Genomic DNA, 23,592 nt, shown 5'->3' with positions numbered 1-23,592 from the left:
CTCTGTAGTGCCTAAGCATGGATGAGGTGTTGTTGTTATATCCCAGCTCCCTGGCACATAGCAAACACTTCACCTTGTACAAAAGTCAAGACAGCTCAACATAAATTGTATTGCACCATCAGTATCATGACAATACATCTTCTGTAGAAATTTACATACCTTGTTGGGAGGAATAAAATCAAAATGTTCCCACACAGGGGAGGACATCCTCCTCTTCTTAGCTGGCTCCATTCTCTCCTGACTTTCTCTCCTCACTCTCATAAACCTCCAAACGGTCTCCAAACTCTCTCTAACAGCAACTCTCCATCAAACACCCACATTTTGAATGAAGTCTGAGGGTTTATATCGCTGTCATATCTCGCGGCAAAGTTCGAACCACTTCATGAACCAGTCACGTGGTACAGCCGGGCAGCGAGGCTTCGGACGTCATCATTTTCAGCTCCTCCCATAAATGAAGCAAGCCTCGATACGCGCTTCGCGGAAACGCCCCCTCCATTACTCGACACACGCTCCGAAGCCTCGATACAGAACGTCCCATCACTATAGATTACAGACAGATTAACAAATCTTCCTCTTTCGGCTGCTTCCTTTTGGGGTCGCCACAACGGATCGCGTCTCCAACTCACTCTATCCCCGTTGTCACGCAAACCCTCTGCGTGTCTTCCTTCACTACCTTCTCTGTGGTCTTCCTCTTTCCTCCTGTTTATGAAACTCCACATTGAACATACTTTATCCAATGTACCCATTGCACATGTTCTAACCATCTCCTTTCCTCTCTAACTTTGTCTCCAAACTGCTTAACCTCAGCTGTTCTTCTGATATACTCATTTCTTAAGGCCAACGAGTGATTTAAAACTTTTTAAATACCAGCAACCGTTTTTAGCAAATATTTGCGATCACGTTTGGAAGATGACTTTTTTGCACAAGACTAAGATCAGAGCCCTCAAGTTACTAATTAAGGCCATTGCTTAGGTGAATGTAATTGCACAACCTTCTAAAATATGATACAAGGTGCTTTGCCAGCTGTTTAAAACTATTAATCCTATCAATTAGTAACATGTACTTTATTTGCCAAGAGTTGCAATATGTTGTTAATAAAAATATAAATGCTAATAGGGGTTTTATAGTATTGAGTCAATCAAAAACATTGCTACACTTTCTGAATGCATGTGAGCATTAATGTGTTTCAACACACAAATTGTATCTCTAGTTTTCTTCTCCACACTTGGTTCCTGAATAAAAATAAGAAAACCTTTCCATAATAACAGCTGAGTGTTTGGATAGTTGTAACAAAATACACACAATTACCCCAAAAAAGATTTTATTTATCAAAAAACCCCAAAAACAAAACAGACATAAAACCACAACTGAACGTTTGTGAAACACAACAGTAAACAGCAGTAATGTGTCAGAGAAATGCTTTGGCTCGACTAAGCTCCACTAGGTGTCACCATGCACCCAGAAGATGGCAGCAGTTAGAGCATGGCTCATCAGAGGAGGGACTGAGAACGTCTCCTTGGTCACTTCTCATCATTTTTGCTTCCACTGGCTGCATCTGAATGTTGGGCTGCAAATAACATGGGAAAAGTTTTGTTAAAAAGACACTTATACACAACTGTTGTTCACTGAACAGCTGCATTGCAATTCATAAGGCATTTTGACTTGATTCTATTTACAAAGCTACATGAGTTACCAGTTTACTGTGAATAAGAAGTAAAGCTGGATTTTCTTATTTTCTGTTTTTTTATGCATTCATTATTCAGTCAAACCGCTTTGCCAAACCTTCACTTGGTGTCTAAGCCTTCAGAGCCTCTTGCAGAGTAGAAACTACCACATCAGGCTGTGGAAACTTCAGCTTACGAGGTGGGCCTTTCTTTATTCCAGTCCACAGAGATGTTTCTTTAGGAATCAGGAAGAAAATGTCATTTGTATCATTTCTTTTTTTTACAATGAAAGATCCACATTGCTGAGTAAATCCTGTTTACCTTTGCCTCCGTCCAGCAGAGTGATCTCGAAGCTGTTCCTGCGAGGTTTCCCAGGGTTGAGGACCACAGTCAGTTCAGGGTGGGCAGCCAGGAGGGCGGATTTCACCTCCTCAGCATTACGCCCGTACACTCGTCAGCTTTTACTGCCAGAAGTGACACATCAAGATTACATCTTTTTGCAGATTTTAAGAGTTGAGTTACACAGTGAACTGTGATGTTATCTATTTTGGTTCTGGTTCAATAATAATATAAAACAGATTTCATGAGAACTATTGTTTTTTTTCCACCTAATCAATGCATTCACTTCTGATACTTAAACACTTTGATTTTGATTTTTAATTAAGTATTTTAAAATGGGGGCTATATTTACTCACTTTAAATAAACACAATTAGCATTTCCTTCACCACTGATTATAACGTGATTACATTTTTTTTTCTTTACCAGTGTTCAATGACCACCCTGAGGCCTTCCTGGCTGCTTTCATCCTCTCCTCTGCCCTTCTTTTCCTCCACTGAGGGTTTCTCCTCCTCTGCTTGAACTTCTGCTTTGCGCTTCTTCCCACCACGACCTACAAACACACATGCGCAGTTTTGTGTTTGGCTGTTTCTTGAATTTGTGCCTCCATATCTCATTTATCCTCTGTCCTTTTGTCCATGACCCAGAATTCAATCAGGCCGCACAATACTGAATGGAAAATTTCTAAAAACATCAATAAGACAGAGGAGACAGTGGCCTGCACAAGAAGCTACAATTGAGGACTCAAGGGTGTATCTTTAGTGGCTGCTTGTCAAAAAGTGAAATTCAAATTCACAATCAAAAGGCCAGTGATGCACAATGTGCAAGTGAAGTATGTAGGCAAAAGAAGTCAGTTTCCCAAAAGAAAAAATACATGCAGTTCATCGATTTACTTGATCCTTTGCAAGTAGCTGGCACATGTTGCTTCCCTTGCCATGGTTAAATAAAACCATAGGCCCCTTCCTGGTGAATGCTGGTCCTATGCCCACCCACCTACTTATTTAGCCTGAGGTGTCTTTGGCCTTAGTAGAGTCTTACAAAAGCCCAAAAATAAAGCAATCATCCATCCACCATCTTCTTCTGTTTATTCAGTTCAGGATTGCAGTTGGGCTGTAAGACTCCCAGCTTAAATAGGGCGACATGGGGTTTACACTGTGATCGCCAGTTTGTCACAGAACTCGAGTACAAAATAATTTCGGATGCAGCTGTGCTACATGTCATATTTAATGTATAACCTTATAAAATGAAGTAAAGAAGTCTGTTTTATAAATGCCTAATGCTCCAACTCCTCCTGTCATGCCCTTGGTGGGAGGAGAGTGAGTAGAGGAGGACTCGGGCACGTGCAAGCTCAGAAGTTTCATAACCCAACAGAATAGTAATAATAATGACCCATTTAATGAGTCGTTGCATAATAAACATGGTCAGAAAGGTCAGCGCGCCCACTCCTGCTACATTTAACGAGTTTAGAAAGTGAATAATGTAAATATCTTCGCAGTTACTACTTTGCTCCGGTGCATGTAGCCATTCAGCTAAATGACCTACAAAGACAGGCTGAAACAGTCATGGAGATGATAACCGCTGGATCAAAATGGTACAACCGTCTTCCTCCTCAGACAAACTCCGTTACAGCTTTTGTTGTAGAAAAAAAATACGGTATTGTTTACATTCCTATAACACACACCCACCTGCTTTGGACGCCATTGCTGTTACAAAACTTTGGCGCGCGCATGTCGACTGTACCAATATATTTGGGAAGGGGGTTTCAGTTTGGCTGGGCGAAACCATTAGTAGGAAGTTTTCTGAGCATGAATGAAAATGAGATCTATCGTTATTATTTCTAATGTGTTAATATAATTACTGTAATTTAACTAAAACTGCATTTAAAGTAAAAATGCAAACCGTTTGTTAAACACATACAGCATTAGCATAAGTGTTCTTTTATTATCTTTGTATGTACCTATACATGAACAGGAATACATGGTGTTTGTATGGTGGCAACACACTTAAGCATATAAAGTTAAAGCAGTGAACGTGTGTTACCTGATTTAAAGGGTTATGTGTGTTCCTGCCTGAGTAAATTAAACATATTTTTTGTGTTTATCTTGGTCCTGCTGATTTACATTTAGGAAAAGGTCAAAAGTGCAACACAGTAATGGTTACCATTGTTGCTTTGCAGAAAGAATGTCCAGTGTTTGAACTGAGCAGTCTCCAGCCTCCCAAAGTCCAAAAACATTCATTGGGTTAAGTTAATTAGACTAACTGGCGATTCTAAATTGGCTGTAGGCATAAATGTGAATATGAATGGTTGATTGTATCTCCATTTTAGCCCTGCAATAGATTGGCGATCTGTGAAGGGTGTACCCTGCCTCTACCAAGGACAACTGGGATGGGCTTCAGACCCCCTGTGACCATAATAAAGAAAGTGGATGGACAGAAAAAAAAACATGATTTATTGGTGTATCAAGTCATCCAGTTGAACACAGCAAAATTAACTTGCACAAAACAATTAAGTGTTTGGCTAGAGTAAGTAAAAAATCTAAAAAGTAACAAAGAAAATCTCTAATTTACCAAAACACATATAAAAACATCATTAGCATCATTATGCTCCACCAGATGACCTCATGTGTCCAGAAGATGACAACAGTTGGCACTTGACTCATCAGAGGAGGGACTGAGAACATCTCCTTGGTCACTCCTCATCATTTTGTGCTTCCACTGGTCACATCTCCTGAACGCTGGGCTAAAACATAAACATTGGACAGGAATAGTCAGTTCTTTCCGATAAACACAGGCAAAGCATCATCAACAGCTCAGCGTAACCTGAGATTTTCCACAAATAATATGGATGGATGTTTGCCTCAAAATAAAATAATTATAAAAGAAGAAATATCTACAACCTGTTTCAACTGACAGCCAGATTAAATTATGGGGAACGTACATCTCTTACTTAATCTGTAGCTGATGTTTTCTGTGCAACAGCTTTGACAAACTTTGGCATCCGCTCAACTTTCAGAGCCTCCTGTAGAGCAGCAACTACTACATCAGGCTGAGGAAACTTCAGCCTAGCAGGCGGACCCTTCTTTATTCCAGTCCACAGGCATTTTTCTTTTGGAATCAGAGGAAAGAGGAACAATGTCATTTAGAAGACTGCAAGTAGGAAATATTTTTGATGTGAACATGGCAATCCAAAGCAAGTCCTGTGATAATACAGAGTGAGTGAAAAACCAAATCACATGCTTAACAATTTCTGTACAGTCGATATAGCTACTATATGGTAAATGGCCTGTATTTATATAGCGCTTTACTAGTCCCTAAGGACCCCAAAGCGCTTTACACATCCAGTCATCACTAAAAGGGGTGGATTAATCTTGGATTTTCCTTTTCATCTTCCTAACCTTTGTCTCCATCCATAAGAGTGATTTCGAAGCTCTTCTTGCGGGGTTTCTCAGGGTTGAGGATCACAGGCAGTGCAGGACAGGCAGCCAGGAGGGCAGATTTCACCTCCTCAGCATTATGCCTATACACTCGTCAGCTTTTACTGCAGGAAACAACAGGTAAACTATAAGGTAGCCATCTGTGCAGGCGGATAAGATGCTTTTATTAGAAAAGTACATTTAAGGAAGTACTAAGCCCAAGGACAACTTTGAATGCAAAAGAGAGAATACTTTCTTTCTTTATAGTAAAGAATTATACTTGATTTTACTTTATTTATGAATTAGTCGTAAAATAATTGCATAACATAGAATACTGTTGTAGAATCTAAACAGACAATTTACTGTTTAAGTACCACTTTGTAGATGAAATACTCAGTTGCATTTGTCATTGTTAAAAGTAATCTTTTTCAATCAAGCACCCACACACCTCACGACCCTGACAAGGATAAGCAGAAGAGAATGGATGGATGTTTTTTATATTGTAAAATGGATTTATATTAATGTCTTACGATTATATGACCTAGTCAACAGCATCTGATTTTTTTAAACTGAAATTTCAGAAGGAAAAACTAAAAATGAATAAAACCATATAATAAGTAGTGAGTGGACAACAGCAGTGGTTGATCTGGGTATTTACTACACCGCTTATAATCATGTGATTAGTGTATTCACCAGTGTTCAATGACCACTCTTTTGCCTTCCTCCTCTGCTCGCTCCTTCTTCTTCCCTGCTGGTGTTTGCTGCTCCTCTGCCTCCGCTTTGCGCTTCCTCCCTCGACGACCTGAACAGCGCACGTGCTGTTACGTGATGGTTTCATAACACAAAGGGGCTTGCATTGTGTTGCAGAATGTAATGCTGGATAAGGCAGGGGAGTGAACTTAACCTGCTACATTATTAAATGCTCAGACATTTCATGTGAATACGTAAAAAAAAGCGCATAATGTAAACATTTGACCAACTTTCTCCTGCTGATTTTAACTCCGCAGATAAATTCCAATCCAAACCGGACAGCTGCTGTAGCTATAGACTGTATAAGACAGCGTGCAGTGTGTGTGTAAGATCTGGAAACAAACTTATCTCAGTGGTGCAGTGTAGCATTTAGGATTCACACACCTACCTGCTTTCGGCGCCATCGCTGTTACAAAAGCTTTTAGCTAGAGGTGGGTGGATCGACCCAAATTTTGATCGTATTGATACCAGTGCTGGTACTGGCATCGGCTCGATACTAGTGCAACAGGGTCGATACTTTGTTTTACCCTCTAAGTTCAGTGTGTAGCCCACTAAATTGTGTTAAATATTATTATTATTATCCAAACCTCAAACGTGCACTAAAATGTCTGAGCCCTTTTGTGTTGCCTGTCATTGTGTTATTTTGTTTATCTCTACTCACTCTGTAATAGCTTCTCATATTGTAAATCAGCAGGTCCTCACTTTGCCACCATAACAGAAAATATCTGTCATGGTCTGCGGTGGGTGGCTGGAATTTCCATAAGGCTCCTGAACTGACCTGGGATCCGCCCCTGGGCAGGGCCAACTCCAGCTCCCGCACACCTGGAGCCTATTGCAGGCAATCAAGCCAGAGGGATTTAAACCACACGTTGATGTTCATTCACTGCCAGTTCGTCATCAACACATGTTGGTAACAGGCCGTATACGTTAAGTTCTTGCTGTGATTCATCCTGTTAACACGACTCTCTTGTGCTACAGTTGCTGTATCCACCTTGGCTCACACTCCACCTCTGGACTCAGGATACCTAGTAATCATTCTGGAAATCTCTCTGTGCCTCACCTGCCTGCCCTCCTGCCATCACACTCCATCTGAAGCCCCGGATCTCAGGCCAGCTTTTCCACGCTACTCAGCCTCCCCTGGATCTTCATCACCCCCCTCTCAACACTCCAGGTCCCTAACTGCAAGTAAGAATTGCTGCTCTTACAACTGGCCACTGCAGAGCTGCCTTCACTACCTACCTAACTCCTATATCCTCTTCCTTCAGTGTGACTATTCCCCACTCAGCTCCGTTCCGCATCTCAGGCCTCATTCCCTCGCCATAGCCACGTTCCCCAGGCCACGCCGCACCAAGACTCCACGTCTCGCTGTTTTTTTGGCTTTGCCACGTTTTTCTCTTGCACTTAAACCTAATAAATTGTTGCATCATCTGCTGCCTCCGCTCTGGGTTTCTGCACCTGAGTCCTGTTCGGTACCGGCCACCCGGCCACGTGACAATATCTGAACTTCCTACTGCTTACATTTTTTTTTTTTTTTTTTTTTTTAAACAAATGCTTAAAGGTTCCTCTGTAGCATTTATACTTGGGAAGGAGTGCAAGTGTTAGGCTAGGTTTAAAGGTAAGAACTGTTCAGTGATACTTTATAAACTGCAAATTTAAAGCTTGCGTGTGATGTCATCACTTCAATCACAGACTGGATATTTCTGCAAAACAAACAAAGATATACTAACTTTGTGTTATTCAAGTGTCACGTATAAAATCCTGGGTAGTTTGTATGGGATAAAGAGGTCAGCTTGTCGTACTGTGGTGGATTTATTGTAAAGAACTGCAATGAACTGCTGCACAGTATCTGTGGTGCCCATGGTCAGTGTTGGTTTACATCAGCTGTAATAGACTAATTAACAATTAAGATGATGATGATGATGATCATTCACTCTATAAATAGTATAATGTCAGTGTAGAAAATGGAAGTCAGCTGAGATAGCTGTGAAACATCTTCTGCAATCTGGTTGAATTCAGTTGTGTGATGTTTTTTGGACTTTGTTCAAATAGTACATCTTCTACAGTTGGCTGGTCATTAGAGCATTGTTTATGTACAATGATCCATACAATGTGCAATGAGCGGCTCAGCAGGCCTAGTTGCTCAGTGGATAAGACAAAGAGGCTTAAGACATGTAACAGATTTGCTGTTTTTTTTTTTTAAATTAAATAAAAGCTTTTAAATTGTTTCATGCAATGAACAAATTTAAATAACTAATCTATGGCTACAGATCTCTGGCTCAGCCTACTGAGCTGTCTGAGCCGTAGATAAAGTGTTGGGACCCAAGTTGATTAACTTTTTGGACTTGTATTTGCGTCATCCCGTTCTGCTAAAACCTGCAAAGTTTTTTATTAAATCCGCTTTTCTGGCTCTTCCAGAGAAAGCGCTTCCTGTTATCCTCTGTAAACAGGGAGACAGATGAATGCGGGTCCCAGGGGCTCGTGTCCCATATTCTCTAATAGTTTTGTACGATTCCCAAATGTGGACTCGTGCGGGATGGCGGAGAGACGGCATCCAAAACAAACAAGAAGAAAAGTGAGAGAAAAACCCTGCCGAGCACCAGACGGATGTGTTTGCCTACTCCAAAGTCAGGAGCAAATATGGTGTTACCGGAATAGCAGTGTCTCTCACAGTGGCTCTGGAAGTCATATTTTTGGGCACATATAAAGCAATTGTCAAAAGGACGTCACAAGTTGCGTCTGTGCCAAAAAAAATGGGCTATACAGGCTCCCAGTGGGAGGCAGAGTGATTGACTCACGACAACTGCTCATCTAATCACTGTGCTTTTGTTCTCCTACTTACAACAAACTCAAGGCTCACACTTCTTGGGTTTTACTCTTGTTGTCTTTGTCATACGATGACATCTTTCACTCTTTCTGAATCAGAAAGGCAGAGGGAAAAAAAGAAGCAGGCATCAAATCTCGAGTGCTTCTTTGGCTCCCAGCAGGCTCTCTATGCAGCCTGTCGCAGTATATTTTTAGCTGTCTGCGTAAATGTTCAGAAGAGTGGACAGATCTTCAGACAGATGTGCCCTGTCGTCACCCCGCTCTCCTCTTTTTGCTTCTAAGTGACGCAAGGCCGGACGCACAGGGCAGCAAGCCTCATCGCATAAATTCTCATGCATGTTCATGGATATTTCTGTGCATGCACACACAAGCAGAGGAGCAGTGCCAGAAGGTTGACGTTTCATTCATGAATCCAATTCTTATTTATGGCTGCATCTTATTGTTCTGACTTCTAACCTCTTCAGCTGTCAAAGCTCTATTATGGCACTTAACTAATCTGTGTCTGTCTCTTTATACTGCAAAACGCAGACAGTACAACTTTGATGAACCTAAGATATTCAACAAATCGATACAGTCAGTCAGAAACGAAAATGACTTATCAGTTCTATCTTTGCACACAGGGCTTTACTGTGACAAAAATTCTCTGTAGTTTCTTTGTTTCAAGTTTAATGAAAACTAAGAGCAGGGGTGCCAAACATAAGGCCTGGTCCCAAAATGTGCCTGCGGTGACTGTTATTAAATTTATTTATGAAACCGCCTTTTTTTTATGTGGATATACTACATATGTAGCATGCATTACATTGTTTAGTAAAAAAATTATTTTGATGTTTAGCAACATACATAAAGTGAAAACAAGTTTGTTTTCCAAAAATAAATAATACTTAATAATAGTTGGGCAGCCTACTGATTAGCTACCGTAACACTCGAGTGCGTTTAACTATACTGGTAATGTGTAATTATGACCTCAGCTAAGAAACTCAGACAAGAGTAGCATGAGAGATGTTTACTTTGATTACACAAACATTATGTAGGAGTCGATAATGGATAATAGATATTTATTTGTAAATAACTGGGCACGAATAACCTGAGCTTGTTCTATAATAATATAGTGTAGTATATTTCTAACTAACTAGGTAATACTCCCTTTAAAGATATAACACGTTTTGGGGTCAACCTGAAACAACGACAAATGCGAAATGTAAAACTGAGATCAGAGGTCAAATATAAAATGACATTTGGATGTTTGGAGTACCCATATACCAGTATGCAATACCTGAATGTTTCCAATACAGTCAAAGGCAGCAGAATTTCAAGTAAAGTTTTAAATATAAAAGACATTTTATGAATGTTTGACTTTATTTAAAATCATAATAACATGATATTTAGAATATATGTTGTCAATAAAAAGGCAGTAAGAAATATTTTGATAAACTGCTATATACAGAAGCCTTAGTTTCTAAAATATAAGGCTTTCTGTCAATTTCTGACCATTAACTCATTAAGTTGTCTTTAAAAACTTTGGTGGATGTAAGCCAAATTTTAATAGAATGTTTTCCATGACCCTATTCCACACCCCAACAAATTTTATGAGAATTCGTTCAAAACTTTTGGAGCTGTCGTGTTTTAAGGACAGAACTATTACGTCCTTGGCTGAGGTAATCGTGCTCAAGTTCTGAAGGGTTAGGGTCAGGGTCTAACAAAAAATTATCAATGCTTTACATTTTACATCCACAAGAAGCTAGTATAGGTTATCAACAAAAAGGTCTTGGGTTCAAATTTCTGTGTTGGAGTTCGTGCATTCTCTCTGTTGGTGTTAATGGGACTGGCAGCCTGTTTGCGGTGCACTCCTCCTCTTGCACCCATGATCCAGAACTTGATAAGGGAAAGAATTTATAGTAAAGTATGGATTTTATACCTTATGTAGTATTTTTGTTTTGTTTGTTTCTTTTTTTAAAGTAAAATCATGTGCTGTGCAGCAGCTTTTCGACCCAGTATGGAGGAGAGGGAAAAATGTGAACTCAAAAACCGCTTTGATGCAGGAGCTTTTTCAAAATCTCAAACATACAAATTGAAGGAAGCACTGGAGTCAGGAATACAAAACAATAGAAATCTGGGGTAAATCACGGAGGGGAAAGACACATTAATGCTATTTTCAAACAATTTTAAAACAGTGAGAGAGATTATTCACAAGTGGAAAACATCCAGCAGTGGACGTCCCAGCAAACTCACCCCAAAGCCAAAGAAACTGTAAAACCCCCAATAGTTACATGTGAGACACCACAGGGATCAGTTATAGGCAGAATTTAGAAAAAAGACTGAACAAGCATAGTTTGTTTGTTTTAGCCCCAATAAACATATTCTAGAAACATAGTTTTATGTTAATAATATATTATTTGTACAGTAACATAGATAGGGAGCACATAACTTCAGGAAACATGGAGCAAGGAAACACACAGCAGTGTTCGAGGATGCGACAAAGGACCAGAGGAAGATGTAAACAGTTTACACACATGGTAATGAGGTGAGGGTTAAATAAGTGGGAGACACAGCAGGAATAAATCAGGGATAATGAGAGGGCAGTTAAACTTGACAAAGTGATATAAGATGAAACACAGAGATGGGATTTGACCAGATAGAGGAAAATAAGCCAAGCAAGGAATACAATATGAACTAAAACCAAGAACAGAATTAGAGGGAAGAACCAAATGCAAAGAAACACAATCAGGAAACATTATTTTAAAAAGCCCAAAGCTTGGAACTGGGTACTTGACTCAGGAACCCGAATACATGGACAACTGTTCAAAGAACTGCAAAAGTTAAAAGAAGACATATTTAATTCAAAATTCATCGAAAGCTTTCTTTTTTGATATTTAGTAATTGTTTGGGAGGTTTCCCAGTTGACTCCCTCCTGCTTGGCAGCTCTTCGTCTAGTGAAACTCCCACAGGCTGTAGGAACATTGATGTTCAGTGTGTGAACTCATAGGCAGCCTCTCTCTCTTTCGTTGTTTCCACTTAAAATGATTTATTCATTCAGTCTTGCTTTTCTGTTCAGGAGGAAGGCTTTGCTGTCCAGCAGGCTCAGGTTTTCACGTGCTGGTTAATAGAAGCTGGCACTGCTGTGTAGCAGCACTGCAAATGATGTTTGTCAATTATGGATGTGATAGGTTTGCTTTCCTGTTGACTGCAGCCCTGCACTCTCAACCATTCGACTGAATTCTTTTGCAGGGTAAATATCCAGCACGCAGTGGGAGGAAATTAATCGGCTCCATCCTTCTGAAATTCTTCCCCCATACATTTCATTTCCTTCCGGCCTCCTTTGACGTCAGGGTGTGAGTCTCGGTTCATCCTCTGCAAATACCACGTGTGAAGGTGAACGTCAGCAAACACGACGGCAAAACGCAAACTAAAACGCCAACTCATTCGGGCCAACACGCAGGCTTATTCAAGACAAGCATAGACAGCCACGTGGAGGATACTGTCAGGGAGAGAGAAGTGCCGGAGCGATGGGTTTCAGACAAAGACTGAGTGACAGCAAATTAAAAAGATGCAAACACACAAAAGAGAGGAATAAAAGCAGAGGCAGCAGAAGTTAGAGAGTTGGGGGAGAATGAGTGGGCACACATCATCAAAGTCTGACGATCAGAGAAATTCTGGCTGTTAATGGCTTGGTTCCTGCACCGGAAAAACACTAAATATGTCCCATGACCACCCAGGCAGCTGCTTTCCGCCATGGAGGGCAACCGCCCACAGTTCTGCCATGAAATTGGGACTTGAGAATATGGGAAGGGTAATTACATTGGTCACGATGAAAGTTTTTCTGCAGGTGGTTATCAGTGGCAGGAAAAAGCTGAGGGGAGTAATTTAATACTGCTATCTCATCTCCTCTAACAGTAGCGTGAAACTGTGGCACACAGTAAAAAGTCCTTTTACATAACCAAAGCTCAAAACTGCCTTTAAAGTAGTTTTGTCACAGTTATACTGTGAAATACTTTCTGACCTGGTAACTGACTGCATCTAGACATATTGTAGATGTATTTCCTTTGAACATAACAGCAGAGACATTTCTTATAATAATGAAAGTAATTAAGAAAACACATGAATACTCTATAAATGGAGTTTTTAAAAAAAACCCTTAAACTTACAAAAAATCCTTATTTTCTCTCTTTCTTGCATTCAAAAGTATAAAGTATTACTTCTCAGTTCAGTATTCAACAGCAAATTTTAATGAGACATACATTCACCAGTGATTTTATTAGGTACTTCAGAAAGGCCTTAATTCTTTGTGACATAAATTCAACAAGGTGCTAAAAACATTCATCAGAGATTCTGGTGCATATTCGCACGACAGCATCACATAGTTGCTGCAGATTTGTGAGCTCTACATGCATTAATACACTGAACTGCTGTCATGTGATTGACTGATTAGACAAGCAGTTGAAAAGGCATACCTGAAAAAAGGCACCGGTGAATACATATAACTCACTAACTCATTAAAACAGGGCCTTTTGTATTTTCTTATACCACATAATGTTTTTTTCACTCATACTTAATTCTTATAAATATATGCTGCATGATTAAATATGAAAGATGATGATTACATGAATTGATTATATTAAGAGGCATTTAAGTCTTACACAGACATTTACAAATAGAAGACACAAATATTTACTGTAACTTTTTCCTGTTTTTCTTCCATGTCACATTGGCAATGAATTAGCTTAGCTTAACTAGCTAGCTAGCTAACTAACCTAAAAAACAAACAAGAAACCAAAACAAGGTGAAATATCCACATTGCCTCTGCCTAGGGGTGGGTTTTGATTATCTATTTATCGATTAAAATCGATTCTGGCTTGGATAACGTGATATCGATTCATTAAAATCCTAAATCGATTTTTAAATATAAATTTATTTTGCCCGAAATGCCAGAATCTCAGGTTAAACCTCACGAAATTTCTACAACCACCAAACAGCTAAAACAGTCAGTGAGAGCAGGTACACGGATTCTGCACAAAGACGTAAACACAAAACGCGGACCCAAGGCATCCAAATCAGTGAGATGTCGCCTTTCTCACCCAACGGCCTGTACACAGACGCAGACACGCCGTGGGCGCTGAAAGCCGACAGCTCACTGATTTTGAAGCGTCAGCGGGCGCTTTTTGTTTACCTCCTTTTTGCACTAGATTCTGAAGCTGCAGGTTTTTATCTCTCTCCAAACAATATTGACTGAACCAGCAGCCAAAGATGATCCAAACTACTTTTTTCACATAAACATCGTCACCCACTCCTACTTATTACCCACCAGTCTATGGTGTCGGCCACTGTTTGTTAGTTTGTTTGTTTGTGTTTTTTTTTTTTTTAACTTACTTCCAACAAGAAAGCTTAATTTCTGCTGTTCAATACTGAACAAATTTAAATTTTTTAAAATTATGCAAAATTGCAAAAATGCTTAGCTGTGTCTCTAATCAAACCTCTGTAACTTTGCTTTGCTTCACTTCGTTTTTGACTGCACAATGTATTTAAGGTCATCTGCTATAAAAACCCAGCAAACCGCCTTCGTGTTTTTCTGTGTTTTATCCTCAGTTACTTTGACACAAAGGAATCAGCTGTGATGGTTACACCTTTGATAAAGTCTCACAAGTGTCAGCTTTCTTTTTATAGATATAAAAATATAGAAATGTACTGATAAGTGATCAGAATTATAATATTTATGACTGTCTGAGGCTAAATTTCCCCGATTCGAATCGAATTGAATAAATTCGGGACCTTGTGAATCGGAATCGAATCGATTCTAGAAATCAGTGACGATACCCAACCCTACCTCTGCCTATTAGTAGGTTATTGAATTAAAAACAACAACCTTGTAATAAATCTCAAATGATTTATTTTTTATTTACAATATTTTACAACAACTTTAATTTATGAAGCCACGTAGAATCTTACCTAAACAGTATAAAATGTTCCTAGTTACAGGCTCTTAAGCTACATAGAAGTAAGTCCAATATTTTTCAAGGTTTATGGCTGTGCAGGTGTAGGAAGACAGGGACATCTATATATCAGAACAACAATCCCTGGCTCCTCAAATCTACATGTTGAAGTTTCTTGATGTATATCTGTGAGTGAGTGTCTGAATGTTAGACAAGGGACTAATACATAGAAAAAAGTGTTTGTAATGATGGGTGTAGTAAAAGTGCTTAAAAGTACAGGTTCATTTGCAATTTCTACAAGTTTTGATTCTGTTAGCTAAAAAGTCTGGGGAAAACAAAAATGTTAATTGAAAAGTAACCAAAGGTCTGACTCACCTATTAACACTTTGGAGGCCTCTAAATTTATTTGAAAATTTTCATGGTATGAAGTAAAATTTCGCATTGATCTATAAAGTTTTAGTAAAGAAACAAATTTGCTGACTCTGAGGATTTTTCCACGAATGACCCAGTAACAAAATCCACCTACCAGCATCTCTGAAGCTCTATAATTTAATACTATTATTTGTTTTAAATAAATGTAAAAGCATGTGAAAATTGCTCGTTGATATTTTTTATTGAGTTTTTACTGAGTTTTCGCCTCTGAGCAGTTGCCAGGCAACAAGTAGACTCCAGGAAGTGCCTGGGCCTAGTCAAAAAAATACTCTGACATATATCGCTCTGTAAAGCAGTAAACACACATTTATACAGTGTTTCTAAGAACCAAACATACCAGATATGATGTTCTTACTAGTGATCTTAAAAAGTGCAGGTTTTATTCCTCAAACTTTTTAAATTATTACACACCTTTCCCCCTCTTTTCAGTCTTTGAGCTAAGCTATTTCACAGAGCTATCTGGGAGTAGTGTCAATGTTCTCATCTAACTTCCTTTCAGATCAAGAACAAACTTTTTCACAGCTGATATTTAGAATTTTTATTCCAGTAAGGGGAGATTCTTCCTTTTTTTGTACGTGCTTTTGCGCAAGTTCTCAATGGGAAATGAGCCAGCATTGGCACACCTGTGGAGAAAGGAGGACAGGTAACACCAGGTGTCATGTAAAGTAGTCAGTAATTGTTTATTTAGTGGAGAAAAAGATTCAAACAAACTTCTCAGTACTTTTAAGGTTCAGAGAAGCTATTCCCGCAGATCACTGGGAACCGCGGGGAATAGGTTATGTCCCTGGTGGGTAAAGTCAATTATAATAAAATGGTTTTCCTTTAGAGTCAGCAGGTGTCAATATCACAAAGTAAAGACGTATTAAGGCTACTTTTAAACAATTTTGAAACAATGAGAGAGATTCTTCACAAGTGGAAAACATCCAGTGTTCCCAGCAGAAAGATGGAACTAGCATAGTTTGTTTGTTTTAGGCTCAATAAACACATTCTAGAAAGATGCATAGTTTTATGTTAATATTATATTATTTGTACCATATTTGTAACATATGACTCATTTATTTGTTATCAAACGTCAGTTATTGGCTTACATTTTTATGTGTGAGGATCACAGGACTAACTTGACTTGTGCAGATTTTTCAGATATTCAGTATTTTTTTTGTGGTACCTTTTTTGTTATAAAAAAAGACAGTATTTGTTATGTAAAATGCAATTCTTAAAAAACTGATTTTTGTCACTTTTCAGTGAATCTGAACTACAACCAGAAGCAACAATCACATATTTTAATATTAAAATAAAAACAAGGCAATCTGTGAAAGTTGTGAATAATTATTTACATGGAGGCCAACCACGAAGTGTGAAGTTGGAGGCAACTCAGCTAAACTTCTTTTTGTGTGCACATGTTGCTGTTTATGTACGTGCACGTGTCCTTGCACTAGCAAACAGATGCGTGAGTGTGTGCATCATCATCATCATTATCATTAGCATGGTGAGAGTATCTGTTGAGGGGGTGTGCTGATTCCGGGACACATCACATATTCATCCCTGGTGTGCTCCCCGTTCTGCCCTGAATCATACCTCAGCCCCTCCCTCCAAACCCCCGCACACACACGCACATCTCGAGAGCTTATTCATCCATCTCACTGTATATGTAATGCGACCTGATATAGCTGCCTTCTGCACATGTTGAGAAAAGTGACTGGCTTAACATAGCCAAGGCTGGATACCTTGAACACACACTGCGTCTACTACACACAGTTATACAGATAATAAATATCCCCTCCCTTCTATAAACAAATATCCTCACTTTTGCACGACTCCCTCATTTTACTGGATGGAATATTCCATGCAAAGCCCTTATTCAATAGGTTATCAATTTCAGACTTGCTGAAAGACTTGTTGCATTATATAACTGTATGTCTTATGCTTTGCTACTCAGGTTTCTGCTCTCTGCTTTCATCTGATTAAGTGTTCGTGTAAATTCATTATTGATTTTTTTGTTCTTTTGCATCATCCTTAGAGAGCACTTAGAGTGAGATTAGAGCAAAGACAAGAACAAAGAAAACTCCCACTCACTTCTGTGTAATTATTTCTTTATTTTTTTAATAAAGCAAAGCACTTCCATAACAGTTTTTTAATTTTTCATCAAAAAAAAACAGACTCTAACGAATGTCACAGTATGTCTCATGTTCTGTTCTGAAACTCACAGTCATCATCGAGGTTTGGTTTCAGATTTAACATGTGGGGCCGACGTGGACTGTATGTCACAGTTAGGCTTCATTGGTCGTAAACAACACACATACACTTTTCCATAAACACATACTGGGGTTAGAAAGGTTCAGCTTATAAAGAGAAGAGATGGTTCAGAGTGTAAATGCTGCATGCAGTTTTAAAATACAGTTCTTGGTCATTTTTTGTGTGTATGAAGGATTTTTTTTTTTCAGATTTCAGGTTAGAAAAAAAGCACATACAGACATGTAAAATAATAAAAAACAATATCAGGTATAAGTGTAATAAAATAGGACTTCTGGACTTCCACACAACATGCATACAGGCACTCACTTTTCTAAGATAGATGAAGATCCGTCTCTTCCAGACTTTTCTAGACTCTCTTATCTACATCACTTAAGTTTCACTCACACAACCACAACAGAAAATTGAAACCCACACACAAATCAGTTATAACTCCATGTCTGGGATATCGAAAACTTTTAGATTTATAAAGGGCAAAGTGATAATAGTGGAAATCAAGAGGTGCATATTTAATTTGCTTGCCATCCTTTTACAGTCTAAGCATCTCTTCTATCTTCACAAACAGCTGTTTACTACGATCAAAGTACAAATCCATCTAGTCTAAGATACAGTGTGCTGGATGCATATGTACAGTGATGGTGTGTGGTATGTACAGATGGTTTGCTGGCATCTCTGGGATCACACAAGATTTTGAATCTGAAGGAGGGAGGTTAGTCACTCCTGGTTGCATTGAAGTGAACACCTCAAACTGCTTTACTTCTCTCCTCCTAGATCTCTCTTGTTAATCCACATCTTTATCCTACTTCTGGTAATGCCAAATAATCTTCCTTTAATAATGTTAGTGATAATTGGATGGTGAGTACTAGTTAATATAGAAAACAGCTGGATAGTTTTACAACGCCTGCGCTGTTTACAGCTGTGATAGAAAAAAAAAAGACATCTGGAGACCCCACCAGCTAACTTCGTAGTTTTCTGCCTTTGTGTTGTCACTGTCATTCAGCTCTGATGTCATCCTAAGCCTGTACTATGAAAGATCAGGTATTTCACGATCAATTGTGTCTGGCTCTACATCAGCTCAACTGACCTGGCACTTTTAAGCAGCTCCCTGCTGCCTTGCCTGTCTCCTGCTTCAGTGTAGCACCCCTTGCATGTTGAGGAGGCAACTGAAAGGACTCAAGATCCAGGTTTTTGTTAGTATTAGAAAGAGGAGAGGGAGAAATCAGAGAAAGAAACAGGTAGAAAGGAGAAAGGAGTTCAGCTGAAAAGGAAATGGAAGGAGAATAAGAGTATGGTGAGGGTGAGGAGGTGGAGTGGGCGTGGAGTGATGGCTAGGGAGGAGAATGAGGGGAAGGCTTGGTCGTCATAGCTTGGAGCACAGTCCAGCTCAACACAGCGGACAGAGGAATCTTCATTGCCATAGTTGGTCCAGTATTCTTCTTGGTCGAGTTTGGGGAGGGCTGCCTCATCAGCTGACAGTTCATACTTGGAGGGGAACTGAGGCTTGACCGCAGGGAAAGGGAATGACTTCACTGTTTCTGAGCTCTTCTGGTACAAGGACTTTGATTTGGATTCGGGTTTGTTCTTGGAGAACCACCAGCGGGTCTTGGTACTGAAGGTGGTTGTGGTGGATCCAGCCAGAGAGCCGGGGTCAGGAAGAGGGCAGAGAGCGAAATCCATTTCTCGGAGGAATCGGAGGTCCTGACCACGACGTGTAGATGGGGAAGTGCACACAAGGTCAGATGAGGAGATGCGGGCCTTGCGGAACCACTCCCAAAGGGGACGTGCCTCACAGCCACAGGACCAGGGGTTACCATTGAGGCGGAGGAACTGGATGTCTTGGACATCTTTCATGGTCTGTCCTGGTAGCTCAGCCAGGGAGTTGTTGAACAGGTAGAGGATGGTAAGACGGCCAAGGTCACGAAAGGCCTTGCGGTTGACCTGCCTGATGCGATTGTCATGCAGAAGGAGACGGTCCAGGTTGACCAGACCCCTGAACACATTTTCAGTGAGGGTACGGATACGGTTCCCATGCAGGAACAGATGGGTGAGGTTGACCAGATCAGAGAAAAGGTCATCATGCAGAAAATGGAGTTGATTTTCCTGCAGCAAAGTCAAAATGCAACATTTAGTGCTGGGAAAAAAGTGAAAAGTAAAACTATAGACTGCATATAAAAGATACACATAGTCTCCAATGCAGAAGTGACTTAAGCTTGCAATCTGTTTAGTTGTCAGAAGGGGGCGACTGCTGGTTTAATTCTCAGCTCATTAGACACTTTTGTGATGAGTTTGTGGTTTCAGTCACTAGTTTAATGTCTTACCATGCAAACCATGATGTTCACATTACAAATTATAATCCCACTAAGACTAAAATAAATGATGATGGATTGTATATATATATATATATAAAAAGGCTACTTCGTGATTGCAAGTTGCTGTCTTAAAAAACTTGAAACTAATGATTAACATCATAATGTTTACATCTATCTTTAATATACAGTCTATGAGAAAGACTAAAGAAGCTGGGTATGGTGGTTTTTGTTAAAGACTGCATACAACAGATTCAAGTCTTACAACAAAAGGTCAAAGCTGATTTTGAATCCTGAAATCTAGAAATGATTGGAAGCTCACACAATGTGTGACACAAAAGCCGCCTTTAACGAATTACTGAACATCCAACATTTCTCTTTGAGTCAGCGATCAATATGAGCAGTAAAAATAAATAAATAAAAGAATATCTCACCTCCCTCTGATTGCAGTTATAATTTATGCACACGTGAGAAGTGATCTGTTTGAAAGTAGCTTTATAACACTGAGAAGTGACCTGCATTGTCTGAGTCACACTGAATGTGGGATGTGTTCTCTTTAATTCCCTCAGAAGGCTTCTTGGCAGGCAGTTATTGTCTGATTGGAAGAGAGTTTAAATTCAGGAACAGATGAGATCTCACTGTTAGCTGCCAAAAGCTGACAGCAACCAAAAAAATAATGCACATGGCATCTCTGCAAGCTAATTTTCAATGCATTAAAATCAAATCACTGCCTGTTATATTATATCTCTACTTTAAAAAAAAACAAAACTATTTGGATCTATTGTACTGGTTTTGAAGTGATTTAAAAAGATGACTTTAGGTTTTCTTTTTCACTTATTTTAAATAAAATTAACTTAAGGATGAATATGAAGTGTTGTAGTAATTTTCCTGCCTTCTACAAGTGGTGATTGTATCACCATCCTTGCCATCTATATGTGTATTTTAAGTTTGGATTGATATTACTTCCTCTGACTTGTAGATACACTTGCTGAAAGTAAATGTGTGGACATGTGTTTTGTTTTTTCTTTTACAATTTATATTATTAGAAGATCTGTCAACTACCCACTTAGCTTACATTGATCATTATCTGCATTGAGTTTATAGTAATTAAATAAATCTATTGTCATATTGTAAATCTATCCTTATACGATAGTTTCAGTGTTTTTTAACTGCTCAATGGTTCTAATTTTCTTTGTAGATATACATTTCTGCATCTTTTTATTTTTACAACTTATTTTTGTTTGCACATAAATGCCTGTGGTGTGTGCAACTCACGCTTCAACACGTGCAATATGAAAGCATCAACGTGCGTGTGGGTGTGCAGCCTGTGCAAGCTTTAAATCAATTCTACAACACAACTAAACGTAGTAATTTTGCATACCCTTGATCATACCCATGTATTACTATCCAACATCTTACTGTGAACGTACTGGTCATCTTTTAGGTGTGTGTGTGTGAATGTTGTCTTTACCTGCAGATAGAGAAATTGCAGGCTGTACAGCTTGTGGAAGAGATCATGGGGGAGAGTGGCCAGCTTGCAACGATGCATATGCAGGCTCTGCAGCTTCTCCAAGCCCCTGAAGGCTCCACCTTCCAAGTGGCGCAGTGAAGGGTTGTCACCCAGATCCAGCTCTTCCAGTACCCTGAGGTTACTAAAGGCTCCGGCCTCAATCCATGTGATGTTGTTGCCATATAGCCAAAGCACCTGCAGAGGAATTCAACAGGACAGCAAAGAAAAATAAGAATAATGGCATGAGAGAGGAAAAATACATTTCTGCACATAATTTCTATAAATAGTGTTGTCACTCTGCTCACTTGTGTCTCAAAGCCAAAAGAGTCTGCGCGAAGCTCTGTGATGCGGTTGTTCTGGAGGAAAACACGTTGTGAGTTGTAGGGCACACCGGCCGGCACTATGGTGAGGTTCTGGGACTGGCAGCTGACCGTCATGGGCGTAGGGTAACACACACACAGCTTGGGGCATGCTGTGACCCCACCCGGCTTCACCACCACCAGCCACAGAATCAGCCATAGGGTTAGTCCACCTGGAAAGAGAAGAAAAAGGCAATGTTAGCATGAGAAAGCTGCAGGAGTAGCAGCTTGGAAAAACGTGCACATTGTGTGTGAGAAAGAGTGACTGGCAAAGAAAAAGAGATTGGATTCAGCTTTAGGTACCATTTCTTTTTCTTTTTGTCTGTCTGTCAAAACTTTTGTTTTGTTGTTAGTGATTCCTTTTAACATCGCTGTGCTCTTACCCGTGACCTGTTGATGGATTCAGAACCTTAGGTTTCATATATAATTCAGCAGCTTACATTACAAAAATCAATCACCCATTCATATCCACCTTATCACTTTACCTAAGTAGCAGTGGATTTTGTGACATGGTTACATAACCGTGGATTTCAGCAGTTTAGACTATAAATTAGCCACAAATCAAGAATCAAAATATATTTAAGAGGCAGAAACGAGAAGCATATTGCCTCCCTGTTACATTTACCCCGTTTTCTACTTCTCAGGCTGTTTCAACCAAAAGGATGTTTCCGCTGAAAGGTTGTCTACGCGGAGGGCACGCGTAAAACTAGTAACCAAACCCGGATCAGTTTCGGTTCTTATGATTAATTTAGCAGCTTCTTGGCATCGCTCAGATTACGGTGCACAAAAAAGTGGGCAAGGCGGGAAAAGTACATGCGTTAAATATTAACGAGGTTCCTTTTCATCTATTGTGCGCAAGATTTTCCAGCGTCTCACCCCTGACCTCTTAACAAGTTGGACTATTAGCCGCGCTGGACGCTGAGAGACAGCTGGAACCAGAGCTCTGGAGTCAAATAGGGCATATGTCTTTCATATTTACACTAACGTTAAAGTAACAAATTGTGCGCGCAAAACTCATGCTTTTATCTCTCCATGCGTAAAACAGTATGGAGAGCAGAGGAAAAAGCTTTGACCAAGTAACTTTTTAAGCAGATCACAAAATCTGTACCCCAGAGTGAGCATCCCTGACACGTTTCTTTAACTCTCATAATATGTAGCTGACATATACAGTTTATATTCACAGTAAAATGATTAGAAAACAGTCAGACTGACTGCGCGTAAATCGAAGTCTACACTTTGTTTTTCTGTCTAACAAAGGCTGCTTAAACCCAAAATGACACGACAATATTCCCTGAAAACACTAAAAAAACTGAAACGTGTTCAAAGGTAAGTAAAAAGGTGTCAGCTATAAGCACATGAATGCACCTGTAGAATCTGCAGATGCAAAATGGTGAGGAACTTACCCTTGTAGTTGCGGGCGCTGGAGCCCCTCACGGTGCGACGAGTTTCCATCTCGAACCAAAGCCGAAAGCGAGTTAGCCTGCACGGCGTGGAAGTGCCTGCTTGATGCTATCTCTGCTGAGATTCAGCTCTGGTGACCGAGTCACTGCTGCTTCAGGCAGTGACGTACCGGAGTCCCGAGGAGCTTTTTATCCCCGTGGCCGGTCTTCGCCCACTGCCGTGGGTAGCGGAGGATCCTCTACGTCAGCCTGGGAGGAGGAGTTACCGGAGGAAGCGACTAGAAAGGCAATGGCAAAGCTTGCCACTGTCATCTTGGCGGCAGACCTCCACTGGCTGTCAAAAGAAAAATAATATAATTCAACATTAATCATTTATTATGCTATGATAATGAAACACAACATAAACTAGAAATTTTATAATTTG

General features: G+C 39.8%; 2 protein-coding genes and 1 long non-coding RNA gene across 4 annotated transcripts; all 3 read right to left on the bottom strand.

Moving 5' to 3' along the window:
* Positions 1 to 1,304: 1,304 nt before the first annotated feature.
* On the bottom strand, positions 1,305 to 3,736 carry selenoh (selenoprotein H). 2 transcript variants are annotated; one of them, XM_012917651.3, is made up of 5 exons: positions 3,687 to 3,736; positions 2,428 to 2,554; positions 1,986 to 2,128; positions 1,783 to 1,899; positions 1,305 to 1,567 (listed from the first exon to the last, which is right to left on the bottom strand). In XM_012917651.3, exons 1-4 carry the CDS (start codon positions 3,700 to 3,702, stop codon positions 1,796 to 1,798), a joined length of 390 nt encoding a protein of 129 aa, XP_012773105.1. In that variant the 5' UTR covers positions 3,703 to 3,736; the 3' UTR covers positions 1,305 to 1,567; positions 1,783 to 1,795. The 2 variants fall into 2 exon arrangements, with proteins under 2 accessions (XP_012773105.1, XP_076733599.1); XM_076877484.1 differs by lacking the exon at positions 3,687 to 3,736 and adding an exon at positions 3,544 to 3,580.
* Positions 3,737 to 4,430: 694 nt separating this feature from the next.
* On the bottom strand, positions 4,431 to 6,696 carry LOC101466952 (uncharacterized). Its single transcript, XR_001167456.5, has 5 exons — positions 6,553 to 6,696; positions 6,108 to 6,216; positions 5,397 to 5,539; positions 4,949 to 5,106; positions 4,431 to 4,741 (listed from the first exon to the last, which is right to left on the bottom strand). It is a non-coding gene; the product is annotated as an uncharacterized LOC101466952 (long non-coding RNA).
* A 10,720-nt stretch (positions 6,697 to 17,416) lies between these two features.
* rtn4rl2b (reticulon 4 receptor-like 2b) lies at positions 17,417 to 23,382 on the bottom strand. Its single transcript, XM_004545478.4, has 4 exons — positions 23,172 to 23,382; positions 21,715 to 21,941; positions 21,371 to 21,604; positions 17,417 to 19,693 (listed from the first exon to the last, which is right to left on the bottom strand). The coding sequence occupies exons 1-4, from the start codon at positions 23,218 to 23,220 to the stop codon at positions 18,848 to 18,850; spliced, it is 1,356 nt and encodes a 451-aa protein (XP_004545535.1). The 5' UTR covers positions 23,221 to 23,382; the 3' UTR covers positions 17,417 to 18,847.
* Between the last annotated feature and the right edge of the window lie 210 nt (positions 23,383 to 23,592).

The sequence above is a fragment of the Maylandia zebra genome, linkage group LG2, assembly GCF_041146795.1.
Source record: "Maylandia zebra isolate NMK-2024a linkage group LG2, Mzebra_GT3a, whole genome shotgun sequence".
Lineage (NCBI taxonomy): Eukaryota > Metazoa > Chordata > Actinopteri > Cichliformes > Cichlidae > Maylandia > Maylandia zebra.
The sequence above is the reverse complement of the archived record's forward strand: the minus strand, read 5'-3'. Positions and strand labels throughout refer to the sequence as shown.

Excerpts from the sequence above, each read along its gene's own strand:
- rtn4rl2b (XM_004545478.4), bottom strand. The coding sequence starts at position 23,220 with ATGGAAACTCGTCGCACCGTGAGGGGCTCCAGCGCCCGCAACTACAAG. Across the intron at positions 21,605-21,714 it reads CTTTTGGCTTTGAGACACAA|GTGCTTTGGCTATATGGCAA; the intron begins GTGAGCAGAGTG and ends ATTCCTCTGCAG. Across the intron at positions 19,694-21,370 it reads TGCAATTTCTCTATCTGCAG|GAAAATCAACTCCATTTTCT; the intron begins GTAAAGACAACA and ends ACTTTGCTGCAG.